Source organism: Dermacentor andersoni, chromosome 4, assembly GCF_023375885.2.
Source record: "Dermacentor andersoni chromosome 4, qqDerAnde1_hic_scaffold, whole genome shotgun sequence".
Lineage (NCBI taxonomy): Eukaryota > Metazoa > Arthropoda > Arachnida > Ixodida > Ixodidae > Dermacentor > Dermacentor andersoni.
Window position 1 is genome coordinate 4,738,250 of NC_092817.1, and position 21,346 is coordinate 4,759,595.

Consider the following 21,346-nt stretch of genomic DNA (forward strand, 5'->3'; position numbering starts at 1 on the left):
CAAGGATGGAGAAAAGTTGAGTCTTGTAGTCGAGATCTTTTTGCAGTCGCAGCAGCACTGCCAAGCAACTTCTTCACATTCCAAATACCACACACTGTAGTCGACGACAGATTCCTCTCACATGCCAGCGCCGACTTCTTCGTGCCAAATTCAATAGCACGAACAATGTTAAGGGGTGAGGCTACCCTGGAGAGTGAACTTTTTTATTTTTTGAGGTATCCGGATGAAACTTTCAGGGTACTTTCACACCACCGAACTGCAAAGATTCATGAAGATGTGTTTATTAGTTCCAGAGTTAATGAGCTCTAACTAGGTGGTTCATGCATATGCCTGAAGAAGAGCCTGCAGAAATGCCAGGACATCGTAGGAAGCTGAAATTCACTGTGATGATCCCATGATAGATATCCCAGGGGGCTACAAAGCCCTTTTCTTTAATTTCCCCTCCAAAAAATTTTAACACAACTTTGGATTTGATGTAGCCAGTAATGACCACATTCATCAAAAATTAATTGCTTGTTATTAGTTAACTACACCAGCTTTCAACAAAAGGAAGCTTGTTACATCCTGGCAAAGTCATTCAGGAACAGAATAAAAAAAACGGCGTACAAATCTGAAGAGCGGTTCTTGAGATATCGCTTTCCCCAGCACCACTACTAGTGAAAAAATCCATTGCGAGAAAACGGGCCTTAAAGTTAAACACATGTGTTTTTATTGGAAAGCTTGTGCGGAGCTTCTAATTAGCTCTTGCAGCTCCAGGCACACTCAATGTGTCGGATTCTCGACTGGCCACAGCCGACAGCACAGTTCTGCCGCTGCAAGCATCTACACAGTCAGGACTCGCTGCAGAAGATCGGAAGTTCGATGCTCGTACAAGTCCCATATCGCGCTTCCACGCACCGAACATCTGCACTGTCTTGGGCTTCGTTGCCGGCATTACGTGCAGCAAAGAACTAGCGAAAAAAGAAAAGCTGAGAAAATAATCTAAAAGATAGCACAAGGCGATGAGCAACTCGCCAGCAGGTGTCTGTTGAGGCAGACGGAGCACGGAGCAACGACGACGCGAGTGCGGCATCAAAGGGAGCAGCTGCCACCACCGCCCGCGCAGCAGCCAATGGCAGGCTGCTTTAGCCCTCGGGATTTGAGTGCACTGCTCCGGCCAATCAGCGCTCCGCATAGCATGGTGTAAAAACGCTAATAGTGCCTCAACTGCGCCAACGATGCCATTTTGCAAGCATAGAGACAAAGAATTCATAGTCAAAACGACAGCACGATGGCGCGGGCAGGCCGCATGGGCCGGGAATGGTGCGTGCGCCAAGTTTGACTTAATTTCGGCATTTGCATGTGTTTTGCAGGCCGTGATGGCCTCAAAAGTAGCTTTTCTTTGGGGCGTACTCTGCGGTTGAATTAGATGCTGATAATTACGGAACAGGTAGTTTATGAGACATACAACCCAAAAATATTGTTTTTAAAATATCTACTTTTTCGCGATATTTCAGTTTTCGAGGGCCGCGTCCCCCTTGAAATTTCTCTTCTATGCTGAGCACCGATATTTGTCCAAGTCTCTGCATGACACGAGTGCTAGCTTGCACAACGCCATAACACAGGCCACAACGCTCTCTGGCATGTGGATGGATGGATGTTACGAGCGTCCCTTTTGGAAAGGGGCGGTGGGTTGCGCCACCAAGCTCGTGTTATTTTATTGCCTAATGTCCTACCTATCTATGTTAAAAAAGAAAAAATAATCACTGTGAATTCCCACAACCAAAGTTTGTGAACCCCTATTGTGAACATTGTTTTTGTACGCCTCCATTGTTGGTCGTTTCCCTGCTTTTCTTCCACTAATCTTCCGATCGCTTCTTACTAATCTCTATTGCGGACATGTTTACTTTCCCCTGCTCTCGCTGAACCCAAGGGCTTCAAGGAGGCCAGTGATTCCTAAATCAACTGCTGGGCAAATATCTTCACATTCTAATAAAACATGCTCCATCGTTTCCCTACCTTTACTGCAGGAAGCACATGTTCCTTTTTCCTTCTTATAACTCGCTTTATAAGTGCGTGTTCTAAGGCATCCTGATCTCACTTCGGAAAGTAATGAGCTTCCCTTTGAGTTATCATAAATTGTTTCTTTCCTGATTTAGATTTTTCTTATTAAGTAGTTACTCGTAACAGGTTTTTTTTTTTCCATTGTCACCACCCATGAGATTATCTCAGCCTCTCTTTCTGCTTGACATTCTTTTTGCTGTGTTGCTCACCATACAGGCCGCATACTCGCTGGTAACCTTCCTAGGTCTTTTCCTCCACTGTGAGTCGATGTTATTCCTGTACAAATACCTGAACACTCTCCCAGCCCGTTCACCTTCTTCCATATTCCTTAGTCGTTCTTCATAATTACTGTGAGCTTCCCTCACTTCAAAACTTGTCCAGCCCATATCACCCTGCACAGCTTCATTTGTAGTCTTTCCTTGAGCGCCCAATGCGAAGCGTCCCACTGACATTTGGTTGGCATCTAGTCCTGATTGCACCCGATTTCCAAATGTGAGTCCTGGAAACATTAAACCTTTCCACATACCCCGGAGCACTTCGTACGTATTGTATCTGCATAGTGCTCTGTTTCATTATGGCCGCATTTCTCTTCCACATTACTGTCGTTTTTTCCTGTTTCAACATATCTATTGCCTACATTTATCCAATATACCAAGGTATTTATATTCTTTTATGTGAGGTATTTCCTGGCCCTGTATTGTCACTGTCTGTTCACTCTTTTCACTGAATACCATAACACCTGATTTTCCAACACTCGTCATTCTGCCGGGCCGACCTGCCGCCGTGATTGCAATCACGACGTACTGCCGTGAAAACACTACGTGTTAACTGATACGTATGCAATAAGCTGCTATGGTTTATATGTATGCAAAATGCATTGTGTTCAGTGGCCACTGGGTAGGGGGTTTGACTTTACTATGTTTAAAATGAAACTACTGCTTAGCAGGTATGGTATAACAAAAAAAAAAAATTAAATTATGGGGTTTTATGTGCCAAAACCACTTTCTGATTATGAGGCACGCAGCAGTGGGGGACTCCGGAAATTTAGACCACCTGGGGTTCTTTAACGTGCACCTAAATCTAAGCACACGGGTGTTTTCGCATTTCGCCCCCATCGATATGCGGCAGCCGTGGCCGGGATTCGATCCCGCGACCTCGTGCTCGCGGTTTAACAAGGTTTTACTGTGCTCCATAGAGTAGATGTATGAGGAAGTCTGAGGAAGATGTACTATGAGGGAATCCACGGGTCCGAGGATTGTGTGCTATTGGAGTTGGAGCAGTCGTAGTTGCAGGGAGGACCTTGGGGCGACAGGGCTAGGCGAGCAGGATTTATTTGCAGTATTTACATTTTAAGCAGGACATACATCGCCAGTCTAGCGTGACTCCCATATGGAGCCCGCAAGACTAACATACAGCAAACAGCTTACGAGCACACAGCTCACTAGTACATTTCTAGCATGACAACGAGCACTCAGCTCCCGACGACGAGCACACTCTAGCAGCCGACAACCGCTGCTTATAAGCACTTGTCCCCCCCTTGATTCCTAGCGAACGGAAACGTTCGTCCAGTCATCGTTCGACGTCACCGAAGATGACCCACCGTTTTGGAGGAGGGCTGTTGGAGGAGGAGGATGACTCACATACACGTGCCGCACATACACACTGGTGAAAAGGGCCGGAGCTGACTTCAGAGGGCTTCGTAGAACTCTGCTTTGTCCCGGGTGGCGCGACCGAGGACCACATTCCTGAGCTGACCGCGCGCCATGTGGATGCCGGCCATTTGCAGTTCTCCAAAGTGCGCCCCGTCCGGCCGGATTGGAACACGTGCAGCGGGCTGAAAGCTGGCACGTTGTCACCCCGTACGGCCATTCCTAACAGTGCGCAATGTGCTTGGTCACGAATTCCGAAACACCGAGTGCTGAAAGGCTTAGCCACGTCGCCGATGCTCGGTATGCTTAGCCGCAGGTCTGAGACGTCCACAAACATAGGGATAGGCCACGCTACTGCGATGTCCGCATAGCGCCCGTTTTGACACGTCGAGATTACGGTGAGTGGAGGCTTCCAGACTCTCAAAGTGCCAAGAGCCGAGCAGATAACGTGAGCGCCAGACCAATGGCGGACCGCGCTGGAGTCACGTGGCGGGCGCAGCCAATCGCAAATTCCTGCACGACCTTCAATCAATTGCTTTTTGTGTGCTTGTTTCTGTACAGAGCAGATAGCTGAGGTGGCAAACTTAAAGACTGAGAAATGTGCTTTCCAACGAGACCAAGATTGCGGGCGCTTGGTCGCGCCGTTCCGAAGATATTGTGGCTTGAACAATGCTGTTCTTGATCTCCAGGAAATTTTTCGCCACTTTGGCTGATAAAACAAATTATAGAGCACTTCTACATGGTTTACAGTGGTGGTATTTTGGATTCAGATAGAAAAACAGTTATGGAAACTGAAAAGGTGATTTTCAAAAAATCTATTTTTTGGCCATTTCTTGCGATGCGAAAGCCGCGTCCCCCTTAAGGCTTAGAAAATGCGCACACGAGAATATTTCGCAAGTCTCAAATGTTACTGCTCTTACAATAATATTTACAATGGATTGAAATGCGTAGGTGAGTGCACTCAAGAAAACTGTGTGGTTGTGTGCCTGTCAAAGAAGCAAAACATTTGTCAAACTTCCACCGACCTTCATCATATCACCAACCAGAGGCAATTAGTTCTTGCTAGTCTCGAAAAAAAGGAAGGAAAGAAAGGCAACGCATGCACAGTGGCATCATTCGTATGCGCATGCCTGTGAAGAATATAAACGAGCAAGTGACAGGCGGTCGCCCTTTGAGCAATTAGTGATGAAATAGCCATCAGTTTTGCAAGCGCAAGAAGCCGAAACCACCCGCGGTACAAAACCCACACTAACTGCCGCCCACGCACGCGCCAGTGGGCGAGCTGTAGTATCTAGACGCGCCAGAGCAAACAAACTAGCTCTAAAACAAACCATGCAAGGAAAACCGAGAGGGAGGCATGAGAAAGAAAATTCCATGTATTCCCACACAGTGGCAGCACATGCCACAAAAGAAAAGTTGGGAAATCTGTGCGCTTTCTAAACGTACAAGCAGCACCATAATATACGGCATCAACCATTTTGGACTTGTTCGCGGCACCGTATATTTACATCATTGACCCTGAAAGGGTTGTTTTCTATTAAGTTCATCTAAATAAGTGCTTATTATGTCGTTCTTCCCCCATTGTAAGTGTACTTCATTTACCATTTTGAAGTAAGATAAGATACAGCCGAATCTCGATAATTCGAACTCGAAGGGACCCGGAAATTTGTTCAAATTAAAAGAAGTTCGGGTTAAAAGCAGGACTTGTTCTTGAAGTATTTGTGCACCATAGCATGATGCACAAACAGTGCGAGTCGTGAAATATTGTGGTGCACAATACACGCTGGCTAATGCTTGTTTCCCTATAATGGCAGAAAATGAAACTTCAGAGAGCGGGCTAAGCTGACGCTGGGCTGGTAGGGCTGGCGGCATGGAGGTGGACATGCGCAGAGCCCGCCAGAGGTGAGGAAGTTGAGAGGGAGGGTGAGGGGAGCGTGGTTGCGAGGAAGGGCAGGAGGGAAGCGGAGTTGCTTTCCTGCCAGCTTGATGGATGGCGGTGATTACCTCTGCCACCGAAGCAGCGGACCTGCCGAGGCTGGACTGGGCCTTCGCGGCTGCTTCCCTCTGCATGCTCGCGTGTTTTTTTCTTCGTCTGCTGACAGATCGGTGCTGTGTTTATGTTGTTTGTCCTGCATTCTTAACATGAGTCATGTCTTATCAAGCGGATGAAGTCATTGCCACTGATCATAATCGTGTTAGTATGCTTCCTTCTGTTACGGCGTCGCCGCATTCAAAAGAATAGAGAATGAGGTATTGGGTTTCACCTTAGTGTCCTTGTATTCAGGGTCTGCCTTGTCGTACAGAATTGGATATGGCGCACTATCTCCAACAACCTTTACATCGGCACGTCTTGATTTAGACTCGTCATTGTAAAGAAACAACCGCAAACGAGACCAAACCAATCCAACCAAAACAAGCATGAGCGAGAGCTGACGCCGGCAGAACCAGACGTGAGTACGAATAGAGCAGTAGGGTGGGTCTGCATGACACCAGTTTCCCATGCGTACATCAATGTAGGGGCTGCTATCGGGCCAGGTGAGAGAAGCACGGTTTGCTCCGGCGAAATTAGCTCCGTTGCGTAACCATGTATGCCATGTTTCTGTAACAGCGGCGGCTCCCGGAGACATAACTAAGCACAACACACAAGCTGGGAGAACGAGGCGCGGGAAGGGACCTCGATCCCCACAGTGTTGAGATGAACAGCAGCAACAAATGTGTATCACTTGTAGTTAGGAGAAGCAAAAAGCCACGTTGTTTCAAGAAGTCAAAGCAGTTGGAGACATCCTATGCTTCTCAGAAGAAGGTGTGCATGATGTGCTAGATGTTTCAGGGCCTGCTGCAGAAATTCAACAAGGAAGCATGAGAGTGCTGGCTGTCATGTATACCTCCTTTTGGATAACTGTACCATTCATTGTGTAGAGGACATTGAGCAGACGCACATGGAATTGAAATTCCTTTCGCTGAAATGTACATCACTCATATATCCGCTCGACCAGGGCAGCATCACAACGTTATAATGCGATAGCGTCAAATGTGCTGTTACGATCAGCCAACAACGCGCCAATGCAGCAAGACACGTTTAGCGGACTGAGTATTATTTGTTGGTTCATGCTCGTCTTTACGAACCAATGGGAAAAAGAAAATTCCTGGGAAAGGGTGTTCTAAGGCATTTTCTCATGGCTCCCTGTAATCGTCGCGGTCGTTTGACAGTTGCGGCAGCTAACTGCTGGGCCATCTCGGGAACCAAGACGTGACAACCCCTGTCTACGAGGCCATGCTTCTTTTGGCGTGTTCAATGAAACTAAGGTGCGGAAGTGAGAGAGTAAACCCTTGCCCTCAAAGGCAGGTCCTTCTACGACTTTGGCCGCTTCGATTGGACATAGGTTGGACGGCAATTTCCCTGGCCTAGGGATCTAGGGAAGACAGAGGGGGTCTTAAACAGACATTTTCGGTGTGTGCTTCGTTTTCAGTCATGCTAGACTGATGAATTCAACATTCTCCACTCTTCATGTAGATATTGTAAATAAACCCAGTACTCCTCGTTCTTGATGAGAACAAGTTCCTCCCTTGAACAACGTCCATAGTGTGGATCAGTCTGACGACGGCATGGGCCAGCTACCCCTTTTTACATGGCCGACCCCAACTCTTACAGTGCATACCACCGGTGCTTGATTGACAAGTGCCTTCTATATCTGCAGTTGAAACGTCCAACCGAAGTGGGCCTTTACTAAACATTGGAAATGCTGTCTCTCTTGGAAGGCTACATATCGACAGATTATAGAGAATTGCTGTAGAAAAGCCAGATTTCGCAAAGCAGTTGCTGCAACATCTCCTACCAAAGATAACAGAAGTGCACAAGGCAGAAGTGCATTGCTCATCTTCAAGGGTACATAGTAGGAAGGTCAGGAAGCCGTCCAGGAAAACTGGCCAAGTATTACATAGGGCCTTGACCCGTACATTGACTCTAGCATCCTTGCAATGGAAGAGGTTACTGATGTGCTTGGCTGAGGAGAATCGGATGACGATAACAGCGAAACAAACACCCAAGACCTCAGCGACGTTCCCATCCCCAACACATATGTGCTTGGCGATCAACATCCTGAGGTTGTACGCAAGTTTACTACCCGAGCAAGACACCTGCAAGATGCCTGCATTGATTGCCAAGAAGGCACAGAAGAAACTGACTGCTACAATGCACCTGCAAATTGTTTTCAATAAGTTCACTTGCACTTGCCAGTGGCACCACTATTATTGCGGTAGCAATTATTTGGGCACTTCAGGTGAATTTTCATTGTCACCATCTAGTGACGTTCCATATTATGTAAAATTTGCACTGGGAGGGTGTCGTAATTCCTTAACGGCAGCAGTAAGAGCTCTGGCTTGTGAAGCAGACAACAGAGCGAAGGGTTTTTAAGACCTTACGTACCGGTAAATGTATTTTCGTGTCTGCTCATTAGGAAGGTCACTGCTTGTACAAGGCAGGCCCGATGGTATCGGGTAGTATATGAAGTAGAACACGAGTGCAAATTGCGATGCAAATGTACCCCGGGGTGCTAACAGAGCTTTCCGTGCCAAGCTAAGACACGGAACTCTGGCAGTTATTTTCTAGATGTTAGTTTGCTGTGCACATGATTGTCACATATTTAATCATGTAAATTGGTGAAGCCGCACAAAAATTAGACAATGAACGGAGACGCACATTTTCCTTTTTTTTTTTGTGTTTCTCGCACTGCTTTGCTTATTGCACATATGTCAGTGAATTTTCGTTCTCTGTCTGCTGCAATTTTTTTCTCTGCAGTGCATCACCAATTTTAATTAGAAACTAGCCCACTCATCAGTCTTGGATTATAACGTAAACCTATTGCAATCCTGCAATCAGCCCTCGCGATTGGTCAAAAACTTTTTGGGACCACCCCCACTTCACCTGTCTGTCACGTGACGTCACGAAAACTACCATAGCTCCCCATCTGATATAATGTGTATGCACTGATTATGCATGATTTGATCGAACAGAAGAAAAAATGGTTATTTCTGATTCTACGCCTTTTCGCCTTTAGTCCTCAGCTATTGGTCAAAAGTTTTCGGGCTGCACCCACTTCGCCTGCCTGTCACGCAATGTCACAAAACCACAAAAACTTGCTCGTGTAAAAGTCACATGTACACATTAAAGATGCATTAACTCTTTCGGGACTGTGGTCTGGATATTGTGCAAAAATGCACGATGAAATTGCTTGCGCTCTCAAGCGTGAAATTTTCGCGTTGGAACACGTGTCGCCATCTAGTGGGGTCGTTTCGCATCTGTATCTGTTGTGTGCCGTGGTAGCTCAATTGGTAGAGCATCGCACGTGAAATGCGAAAGTTGTGGGATTATTCCCCACCTGCGGCAAGCTGTTTTTTCATCCACTTTCATTTCAATAATTTATTGTTTCTTTATTTCATTTATTAAGCACAAGTAATATCCCCTATGTTTTCCTTGGTGTCAAGCCTGTTTCACATGATGCGATTTTCGTCGCACCGGAAGTGCGATTTCCGTCGTTTGCGATGAAAATCGCAGTCGCAGTGCCGACCCCCCGATTTTCGGCTGCGACCAACCGGTTGGTCGCACAGTCGCACCGATTGCTGCGATTTTCCGTCGAAATTGCTCGGAGAGCTGTCAACGGAGCTATTTCGCCGGTTTGTTTTGGAAAATGGCGTCTGGCACGACAAGTGCAATGCGCGGAGACGTGGATTGTCGAATTTGGTACGTACGCGAAGGGAGAATAAAAAACTTGTACCGCATATTCGATTCTCCCATTTATGTACATTTGTCGACACGGTACGCAGCAAATAAAGTGCATTTTCACGTTTGCTTCGTACGCCTTTGTGAGTTGTCAGTGCTAGGAGGTGTTCGATCCCCAGCAGACGACGAGGTCGTCACAATTTTCTTTTGTTGAGTAGCATGCAAAAATCGCGCTTACGGAGCAGCTTGAATTATTTCAACCTCGGCAAGGGCAAATGACAAGACAGCAAAGTACCCGAAGTTTCAACGTTGCGCTGAACGCGGTACCGTTCAGTTGCATTTTCTTGTCGGTTTTCAAGCATGAATTTCCCGATGCATCTTGAAAGCTTATCTTGCCTCTTATTAAATTTGACAGAGCAAAAGTGTAAGCTGTCGTAATGAATTTGCTACGATAGCATTAAATCCGTGGCTTGAATAAAATATTACATGCGCGTTAAGTTGCACCTCTTCTCTGGAGAATTTTTTTTCCTTGCACAGAAACCAATAAACATTGACTATGTTGCGGACTTTGTATCCTTACTGCATCTGTATGAACACTTGCTCTGCAACGTAATTAACTGTACAGCTAGTAGATTAAGTAAATTGCTTGCTATAGTGGCACAGTGACAACGTACCCTCCTGCACAATCATGTAGAGCTCGTGCAGCAATGCGAAAAGCAGGCAAACGGCCTGTTCTTGTGGGGATAAAACAGTATAAAACGACACGCTGAAGAAAAGTAAATCAAAACTGTGCAGTGAAGTCAGCCAGTAGAAGCAGTTCTTGCACGTTCACAGCTGATCAAGTGTGCAGAAACATTCATGCCTTACATGTTTCTAGTAAGTTTCTAATAAGTTTGTGATCACATATATTAGTGTGTAAACCCATGTAACGATATCCACTGCGATTACTATCTTTATAAGTAATGAAATACCATGCTACTTGCAAGAACATATATCACCCGAGGATGTTAGAACAAATTTCTGCATTTCAACTATACACAACATGTGGTTTATTCAATAAAAGACCACAAACTGGGCTTGTTTGCAGTGACAAACTTATTCCAAACTTTACTTACATACAGGCAAGAAAAAAAATTATAGACAGACATATCGTTCTTCAATTTGTTCACCTGCCACTGTGGCTATAGCATTCTGCTGCTAACACAAGGCGAGGGGTTGATTTGCCAGCCATGGAAGTCGCATTTTGATGGGAATCATAGGTGAAAAAAAAAAGCTCTTGCACTTAGATTTAGTTCATCACCTTTCACTGAACCCTTACACTTCAAAATACTATTGCATAGGGGGGCATGCTTATGCACCAATAGAAAGCAATGGGCAGAATTGTAAAACAACCATCTTTCGTGATAATTCGAGTGTGTAAATATTCATTGGATCAATATGTATTGTTCAACAGCACTGCACAAATAAGCATGATCAGGTATAGCAAGTAGGAAGCTGGTTCTACAGATGTATAAATGTCAAGGCATGAATGCTCATGCTACGTCGCACACATAGCACAAAGAAAACCTTTTTCAAGAGTTGTCCCTTCTGGCAGATATATGTGGGCCATAAGCAGCAGAAACTTTATTGCAGGACATTGTGTAAAACCGCTTATGAAGGAATGAAGAGAGTGAAGAGGCTTTTAACAGCAGTACCTCATGCTACTCTAATAAGAAGAACGATGAGCAAAAACATTTCTGGTAGAGCACTTTAACAGTAAATTTCTGAAAGACAGAAAATTCCAGGTGAGAGTTGGAGGTACATTAGGCCCACACACACCAACAACACGGGCATACTACAAGAAACACTACAGCCTATGGTGTATTACAGTCTACGGGAAAGCTATCTTATACAGAAATCAAGAATGATGCAACAAGCCCTCGACAACACTGCAGACTTTCTTGGCCAGTCTGGCCTCTCGCTTTCTGATAAGTCAGCTCATATCGACGGCGGAAAAAAAAAAAGACTAGAATCAAGAACTGCCCCAGATTACACATTGTGATCCACATAGCTGGACAAATATGCCTGCAAGTCAACATCTACAAATCCTCAGCTAGTGTAAGCCCATGACGGCAGAGCCAGCACGTGGGTGAAACAATTATGCAATGCCTGGACGCAACTTCCACACCTGGTGAAAAGAATAATCTCGAAATAATGGGGGTGGACGAGTGGATACTATAGAAAATCGCAGATGCTGTGCTTGTGTCCAAGGTATGGTACGGTATGAATTACCAGCAGCACACAATAAAGACAACTCATCGAATACAGGCATCGGGTAGTAATAACAGGTCTTTCCAACTTTACCATGCTTGAAGACCTCTATGAGAAAGAGCTAACGAACAAGCACCTAGACAGAGTAGAGTTGCAGCCTGCAGCAAAATTCTTTGTCTCAAGAGCTCAGAACCTCGTCCCAACATACTATGCCAACTAGCATATGAGATGCAAAGATGACTACCCCTCCCTTCAGAAACACAACCTCGGGAGTACCTGAACTTGAAACACAACAGGCCCATATAGTGAAATATGGGGGCAAAAAATTAGGCCAGGAGACTATATGCAACTGCCAAACACACAGAGGAGGTTGCTAATCATGAAGATGCAAGCAAACATAAGGCACATACAGTACACTGATCTGGCAATAGCAGTGTAACAGTAGTATGACACTACATAAAACTAAACCCCATATAAGTGAGTACCACTCCAGGTCATCCTACACCTATAAAAACTGAAATGAAAGCATTCAAAGCAGCACTTGTAGTGCAAATTACACCCTGTACAACACCCTGCATGGATTCACCAGAAACTGTCTGGGCCTGCACATCATACAGGATTGTCAGGAAAATCAGGAGATTGACACGCGACTTGCAAGCACATGGCCAGAAATTAAATTACAGGATACATAGCCATGCAGATATTCCAGGACACAAGCGGGCTTATAAGCCCGACATAATAACTGAAAGCTAGATGAGTTTGTGTGTATTCATTATTAACTAAAGCGCAACAGATTTCCCCAGAAAAAGAAATACATCTTTGAAGGATAGATAAAAATTGGTGCTTGATGCAGCCAAACATAAATAAAAATGCTACAGAAAGAAAATAGAGAAAAATTCCAAGTGCAGGAAAAAATCATTACAATTGCCAATCCTGCATGCCAGCACCTTTCAAGAAACACTGTTGTTATTCCAATAGACAGACTGACAGCTTGCTGATGCAAGCACATTCTTCCAGTTCCATGCCATTGGGAAAAAAATGAGTTTCCTGGAAGGTAGCCACATGCACACTTGGTGATCACAATGTTTTCTTCCCTGGACTTGTATCTCTATATATGTATTTTCTCCCTTTCCTGCTTTTATGTTTGGTTTCATCAAGCACTAGTCTTTATCAGGTTTTATTGCTGTACTACTTTGTGGTAACCTTTATAGATCACTGCATTTTCACAATAAACCTTTTAATTAGAAGTTAACATACCCTGTTCTTACTGCTTCACACTGTACAGTCTTGCTACATTGGCCAAATAAAAGATTTTATAAGGTATCATGAGGGCCAGTAAAGTGACTTGTTGCAGTCTAAAAAAAATATGAATAGCCTGGCTGCAAATGGCACCAGAGAACACATAGGACGAACAAGAAAACCGAGATGATCTAACAACCAAAAGTTTAATGTACACACCGAGTAAATGCTCGCTGACAAGCAATAGACTGAATATACACGAAAAGGAGAAGCAAAAATTCATGTGCGTTTCCCGACAGGAAATGCATCCATTTCTAACGGAGGCTGTGCTGACAAGATTAACCCAGCATTTTTAGATCTACAGCTTCCGTAATTTCTCTAGGCAGCCGATCTGCACAGAATGCTAGCTTCTTCCTCTACAATGCACGCTCAGATGTGGAGAGTGCATTGTAAAGGAAGAAGCTAGCATTCTGTGGAGATCGGCTGCCCAGAGAAATCATGGAAGCTGTAGATGCAGACACTGGGAGAATCTTGTGTCAGCATGGCCGCTGTTACACTTTCAGAGATGGATGCGTTTACTGTTGGGATCAGTATGGACACACATCAGATCTCGCTTCTGCTTTTTGTGTAAATTCGATTTATTGCTTGTCAACCAGCATTTACTCGGCATGTTCAATAAACTTTCATTTGTTTATACACCTCATGATTGTCTTGGTCTCTAGCAGAAAGGTGTTCATTCTTTTTACAGTGAAGCTGTATATGCCTAGGCGAAACACTCGTGGTCCGATCCCAAAAACCCTACTGTAGGGGTATGAGCCATTGTTTAAGGGGGTGTGAGCCATTGCATTCGCCTTGCATGATGGACAGAGAAATTTCATGTTGGGTAGACATAGAAATGCTTATGCATTTCAAACATACATTTATCTGCGTATTATTGCAGGGAAGGGACACAGAGGGGGATGGGGTTAAGACAAGATCATGATGTCATTATTATCTCGCAGCAAAGGTGTGGTGGGCCATTGGCTAGACCGATAGTGACGTCGTTTCTCTCTAGCAGCAGAGCGCGCGTGCAGCAGTCTCTCTCCGACTTCCCAATAGGTTCGAAAATGTGTCCCTGTATTTATGAAATGTGCAGCCCCGGTGTGTCGCTTCTTAACTACAGTGCATAACCGAGTCATAAATACTATGATTAACGCATTACAAAACGCAAGTGCGTAACATAATTCAGAAAGACTTTGATGGGCCCGCTGGATTAACACAATGAACCACTCATTGCACTTTCCATGATGGTGATCTTGCAAAGTGCAATGTGTGGCATTCCAAATAAACAATGTGATAAACCCAAGCCAAACATGTGCATAACCTCATTAAGAAACACAGACATAACCAATAATATAGAAAGACCTGAATAAACCATTGGAATTAACCCAGTGATAAACACCGGGGCCGCACATTTCAGCTTCGCTGGTTTACCGTCTGTACAGGGTGCATGGGCAGTAACTTTTTCTGTTATTGATTGTTAAGTATTGTATAATGTTGTGCCAGTAAAACACGTTGGGCTAGTTGGTGCAATGTATTGGTACTGCTCTTATTGCTGTTTTTTGTCTTAATGTTGTGCCCTTCTTCCTTTTGTAACAACTTTTTTATTCCCCCTTGCATAATACTCCAACCTTGCAGCCTGCGAAATATATAAATAAATAAGTACATAAGCACGTCATTCATTCATCTGCATACACCTCACACCATTCCTTGCTCAACAAACGTCACTGTGTTGATGTCTCGCAGCGTGCATGTACATTAACTGCCGTTTGCATTTCGGTATGGTTTGTGAACAGTGTAATGCATAAAGATTACATGACATTAAGGTTGTGACCTATGCGGTGCATAAGCAAACCTTGCAAAAGATGACATGTTGGATGTTGAAAATAAGACAAATTGTATATATTGCAGTTACTTTAACAGCATTTAATTGACCACTTGACAAAAACTTCACTTCGCATAGATTCCAACACGTACACTGCATCTGCAGTTTTTTTTTTTTTTTTGCTTATTAATGTGGTCGTTACTGCATGGCCACATTGCAGATTTGAAAACAAAGTTAAATAAATTTGTTTGTTGCAATATAACAATATGTGTAGATCAGTGCGATTGTAACACCAGAACTTGATACAAACATGCACACTATAGGATGCCGACAAATGCTCAGGACAAACTCTAGAATGTTTGCATCCTGATACTTATGAAAGTGAACGGTTTCATTCCATGGCTGTCAATGAGAGGGAGAGAGAAAACTGAATTGTGTTCGTGGAACAAAAACGCAATTGATAAGCTTAGAGATATAGTAATTGCTTAACACTCTCGAAATGAATAATTATAGCTTGCTATCGACATTGAATCAGCCTTTCGACAGCATGAAAAGGAATCAGTTTTTCCAGCTCTGAACATTGAATTGCAGGAAGTGCAAGCAGGCGTAAAATTCTGCCACTATAATCTGTTTAGGAATATTAAATTGGAATAAACATTGAGACTTGCATTTGTACTTTCTCTGGCTGAGCAACCTAGTTTGAAATGACTCCCATAAGCTTGTCGTAACAATGTTGATCTAATACATGTTAAATGCATGACTAGCTTAAGAAATCTGGATGATTGCTATAAATTACTGCGAAGGAACTATAATGTTTTATAACATTAATAATATAATAATAATATTTATTTCCACAAGACAGGCTAACCGTGAGCGGCGTGCGAGGCTGAGCAGAAAGCCGAAAAATTCTACGGCAAGTGCGCCTACCGTCGGCCTAGGATCCTGCATTATGAATAGCGCGTATTGATATGGTCTTCTTGTTAGAAGTTCGGAGTATACTACCAGCGCGAGACACAAAGTGGACGAGAAGCGTGTCTTTTATAATGCTGTGTTACAACGTACAGGTTTCTACAAAAGTGACGGTAACTGCTCGAAACATTTGATGCGTCGGCTTTTGCGCCTTTAGAAATGTTTAGAGAGGGCTCCCATATATATATTCGCAGCGCAAGCACGGCAATGGATGAACCAGGCTAACGCTAAGGTTGAATTTCACAACACAATTTTCATTCCACGTCCAGTAATCACACGGATCATTTGAGGCTTCGTTCAGGGGCACACGCGGGCTTTCGGGTTGGTGCTTCTTGTTGCTTTTGGCGCAAGAATATGGCTAGGAGCAGGCACCACATAAGCGCAATTACGGGCAATATACACGCATCATTTCTCCAGGAGCTGACGCCGAGCACGGGTAGCGCGAGGATCTTGTTGGGCTGACACGAGAACTTCGTGGCAGCCGAATTCCGAATACTGCATAAGCGGTGAGGGTAGCTATATGAACTTGTGGATAGATCATCTTGTAGATTGTTGTAGCGCAGGCAGAACGAAACGGTCATAGAAGTAGATAAGACAACACACAGCGCTGAACCACCTGCGAACAGCTGTTTACGTGCGCGATGTCGCACTGAACTACAGAAACCGCCGTCATGCATTCCAAGACAAATCTTAACTAACGTTTTTAAATTAGTAAACGTACATATTATTTGCTTCTTATCAAGAGAAGTCAATAATATTATAGTGTCAACGTTTTATTCACTACAATAAAAGAATTATGCAGCGTGTGCCACGAAACCTGGCAGTCAGCAACCCTGGGCGTCACACCAGTTGCATTGTTGAAATCGCAATCATGTGAAATGAGCCTTCTAAAAATCGCATTGCGACGCGTGCGACAGCACCGATTTTCGTCGTTGCAGTCGCAGCATGTGAGCACCGATTTTCGTCGTTGCAGTCGCAGCATGTGAAACAGCCTTTAGTGTTTGTTGGCTTTTTATGATATCAGTGTAGGCATTGTTGTTCGTTTTTCAAGCAAACAAAAGTGACCTCCTATGAACGAGGAGAGCGTTTGGTCTGTTCAGACAACCCTGCAGGTGACCACCCGATGCTTTCGTCGGTAGTTACGCAAATTTGATGCCACAAGATTGGAATGAAAACATATCGGAATAGTTTGACATTATAGGGCCCCGCTTAGCGTGACGAGAGCAGTCGGCGAGTATAAACACGTCGCTGTGTTTGCGTTAGACATCAACGCAGAACAGAGTCGTGTACCAGGAGCTACTGGAGCTGGGAAAAATATGCCAAAAAGAAATCCGCCTTCATTCCACCCTGTGAAAGTGGATATACAGCAAAGCTGGTGCGGACGTTAGACGTTGCACAAGCACCACCACCACAAGCGGCGTGCGCGCACGTGTGCAAAGGTGCAGCATACATTCTCATTCTTCTAGGCCATCCGCCAAGCGTAAATGCGTGATTGAACTAAATGTTTAAAAGTATACTTTGTCAGAAAATTAATTAAGTATGACTTACAACCTACAGGCATGATAGGATCGGATTGTAATTCGAATAAACGAGAAAACATACTTCTGCTACGCAGAAATTCAAGCTCAAGCCCGTTTTCCAGCTGCTTTTTTTTTTTTTTTCCGGGTGAGCACGCCGCAATATATATGTTATGCAAAGCATTTTGCAGGTACCTGGCTACCACAAAACGATACCAAGTGGACCAACGTGTTTATGCAAATGGAGTAGTTGTGAATGGCAAGCATACATGCTTGCAATCCACAATTGCAAGCATGTGTATATGTGATGACAGCAGTATGATGAGAACCGCATTGTGACTATCGCATGACAACAATGGTATGATTTCTAAGCCGGCTGTTAGACGCGAGCTTATGACATTGCGATTGTTGGGTTCTACATAAAGAGTGGACATTCGTACATGAGAGAAACATGGATGCGACATCACCAGCAAATACGTCTCGTACGATTGTATGTACACACAGCTATTTCACGTGGTGTATGTTAAAACTTGATGAACTTGGGTGATCATGAAGTTTGTACAGCGTCGCAGTTTTTACGAAGCACAAACTGCTACAACCACGGAACTTAATGAGCACATGCCATTTATTTACCTCAATCTTCGTCTTCACGGCTCAACTAAGTCCTTCAACACCTTGCCAATAGCTATTGAGGGGTGGAACAACTTATCGTACAACGTAATAGTCGAATGTAACCTTCCAAGTTTCAGCTTATGCAAACAAACAGTTTCAGTCTTGATGTCTTAATGTATTTTCTTTTTTGCAACTTTGAGTGTATTGGTTGTAACTGCATTTTTTGTGTTTGGATGTCACTGTATTCTACCCATCATATCCACCTGAATGTTTTTAATGTATATAATACCCCAACAGGGGCCTTTAAAGGTAAATAAATGATGTCAATGATGCAAGTGGGTCAGTCCGCACCGATTTTTTCAAAAAGCCGACCGGCTTTGAAACGCATGCGTGCGATTGTGGTTGGGGTAATCGGCTGCCGTGCTCAACGGCAGAGGTTTGATTCCTACACCAGTCACACATTATTTCATTTTTCTTATCTAAGTGGGGCAAGACAGGTACCTACCTACCGCAATGTGCGAAGAATGAGCCAAATAATTCTTTGCAGTAAAAAGTTTGAGCCACTGAGAGGAGAATAAAGGAACGACTACAAATATGAGTGCTTGCCTACCGAAGCCATCACACCTGCGGAGGCAAAGCCATGCAATTCAAATAAAACACGAAGCTCCTGCATATGAGCGGCTCCTTTATTAATGTTAGAACAACTAGACAGAAGTGAATCAGTGTCTGAAATGCAAGACTTAGTACGCATGGTGCAGGTGCCTCTTTGCGCCACTGGTGAGCGCTGGATGCAGGCCCAAATGCAGTCAGAATGCATCACAAAGGTTCTCACTTTCATCGTACACCATGATGCATTAGCTCAATGTCCCCAGCACACACAGTCAGTGCAAAAGTGACAGGCGACCATATGCTCCAAATAACACGTTTCAATAGCTGAGCACTGATACGTACTGTTGCCTATAGACTGCACATATGCGGGCTTTCCGCCATTCCATCTGGTGAGGCGGTGGTGATGAAAACCAATTGAACTGAATGGCTTCACCAGCATTAGTCATGTTCCAGTAACTTCGTGCACGCAAAAACGCAACACGTTTGATCAGATTTGGTTTCATGTGAGATTTCAGATGTGAAAGACAAGAAACAACAGAATATATTCAGCCAACATTGCTGGCGGCAACGCCTGTTGCGCCCGACTGTCACACAAGCCATTACATTTGTGACGGTGCCGCATGAAGGTGCCACCAGTCCAAACTCATCCTGCGCCTAGTGTGATATCTTGTCACGCTTTGCGCACCGTATGCTGCTGCGAGGATGAGCCTAGAAGGATGGTGGCTTTATGTGCACAGTCCTCCCCACACACAACAGGGGTTGCTTTCTTTTGCTGGGTCTAACACATTCTGGAACTACATTGGTCGGGCCGCATGGAGAGCAGTACACCGATAGCATCATCCCACTGTGGCAGGGCGACACTATCAGCCGTAGCGGCAAAAGCTTTTCGCATTGTACTGCCGATGTAAAGATATCGTCGACAAGACATGAAATATCTTTTGTCACTGGGTCTAAAAAGGATTTTTTTTTGTCATTCAGATTTGTTTTTTTCCAATTGCCCGATAATCAAAAATTTTTGCTGCCCCTTCCGTAGGCACGTCCATCAACATTTTACCTTATTTGCATACAATAAGGTCCAACAGTAAACGAAGCAAATTGCTAATTTCACCGGCTCGTTAGGCTTTTGAAGGGAGCCAGGTTATTTAGAGGTCCGCCGTTTTGTGCACAAGCATGGCTGTGGGGGAGAAAGCAGCCACTCTATCAAACAGTGTACCTCTGCACTTCAGTTTATTGCAACACTTTTGCAGGAGACGCTGAGTGGGCTGGAGAGCCTGGAGGGCCAAGGGTTCATGAAAGGCCACGCCCTGCACTCGCCAGTGAGCCAGATGCTGCTGCAGGAAGGCGAGGCCAACGGGGAGATCATCCTGGTGCCCAACTCGATGATCAAGCAGGAGGACATCATTGAAGGGGGCGAGGTGGTGGTGGGCCCATCACCTGACATGGCCGTCGAGGAGGCCCTGTTTGAGCCCACACTGGAAGAAGACTGCCGTGCACTGGCCCCCATTGAAGAGGTGGGCTACGAGTGCCAGGACTGTGGTGCCGTGCTCAAAAGCCGCAGTGCATTCAAGAAGCACGCCCGCATGCACCATGGCGTGTCGCGCAAGGCGGCCCGTAACGCCAGCTATGCCAGCTCTGAGGAGAGCTCGCTGTGCCCGCTGTACTCGTGCCCGTCGTGCCCATACATGTCTCCCCGACGTGACAAGCTGGACAAACACATAATGAAGCACGTGCTGCAGGAGGGCTTCCACCCATGCGGTAAGAAGCGCCACAAGCCCGAGGCCCCCCCGCAGAGACACCGGCACAATGCCGAGGAGTACCGGTGTCCTTTCTGCCCATACACGTGCACCGTGTACAAGGCATACCGCAAGCACCAGAAGGCACACATGCTGGGTGCTGCCAAGCTGGCACCCGTCAAGCTGAGTTGTAAGATCTGTGGCAAGGACCGTTCCACCGAGGCCGACATGCAGAAGCACATGAAAAAGCACCGCAGTGGGGAAAACTTTGTGTGCGACGTGTGTGGATTTGCGAGCATTCAGCTCAAGAAGATCATCCAGCATCGACGCATGCACACGGGCGAGAAGCCGCACCTCTGCCCACACTGCAGCTACAGGTCAGCCCGGAGGGACAACCTGCGCTCACATGTGCGCCGCATGCACAAAAAGGAGAACATGTACATCGACACGTTCAACCCCAACGAGGAGGTAGTGTACGAGTGAACAGTAGCTATGTTTATTGGTGGGTGGCCACTCGGGGGGGCGGCAGCTCCAGGAGGCTGCGCAAGGCCTCGATGCCGCCGTGCAGGAGGCACACCCGTAGCTGACCACTCCGCACCAGTCCGTTGGCCGCCTGCAGGGAGCAGGCCTCGCTTGCATGCTGCCACACAGACCCTTCCTTTCCTGAGATAAAGCGCTGCTACTGAATGGCCTCTGCATTCCAACCTGCATTGCTTACAAGCCTCGGTGGGAAAGAAAACTGTGCACTCGATTAAATAAAGGGGTTGACAGTTCTTGCAGGAGAACTGAGTGTGCATGCACAATACTCACAGTGACGGCAGCAGTGTGATCCTTTAGGCTGCCTGCCACGACCACCATGCGGCCACCTTGCAGGGCTGGTTCCCCCAAATTGGTGGGTAGGACATTCAGGGCACCAGGAATGGTGCCCCGTTGATACCTGCCTTTCGTTCAGGAATTTCTCATGGTATGCAGCTGAGGCATTGCAACCTGTCTAATTGTGTAATGTTTATAATAGTGACTTTATGGGCCAGTTGACAGACTTACAATTAAACAGAGCAAAAGTGTCACAGTAAGCCTTAGTAGCCTAGTCAAACATTCCTTTATAAGATATACCTGCGGTAGGTACAAGTTTGTGTTGGCTA

General features: G+C 45.3%; 2 protein-coding genes across 8 annotated transcripts in view; one reads left to right on the forward strand and one right to left on the reverse strand.

Moving 5' to 3' along the window:
- Positions 1 to 20,977, forward strand: part of LOC126535919 (uncharacterized) — a 33,702-nt gene extending 12,725 nt beyond the window's left edge. For all 3 annotated transcript variants that reach the window (XM_050182776.3, XM_055073339.2, XM_050182777.3), the window contains exon 4: positions 19,719 to 20,977. In XM_050182776.3, coding sequence (XP_050038733.1) covers positions 19,719 to 20,687 — 969 coding nt within the window. In that variant the 3' untranslated portion in view covers positions 20,688 to 20,977. The remainder of the gene's footprint in view (positions 1 to 19,718) is intronic.
- Positions 20,679 to 21,346, reverse strand: part of LOC126535933 (TBC domain-containing protein kinase-like protein) — a 75,590-nt gene continuing 74,922 nt past the window's right edge. For all 5 annotated transcript variants that reach the window (XM_055073334.2, XM_055073336.2, XM_055073333.2 and 2 more), the window contains 2 exons: positions 21,015 to 21,141; positions 20,679 to 20,817 (listed from right to left, as the gene is read on the reverse strand). In XM_055073334.2, the coding sequence (XP_054929309.1) occupies positions 20,701 to 20,817; positions 21,015 to 21,141 (244 nt within the window). In that variant the 3' untranslated portion in view covers positions 20,679 to 20,700. The remainder of the gene's footprint in view (positions 20,818 to 21,014; positions 21,142 to 21,346) is intronic.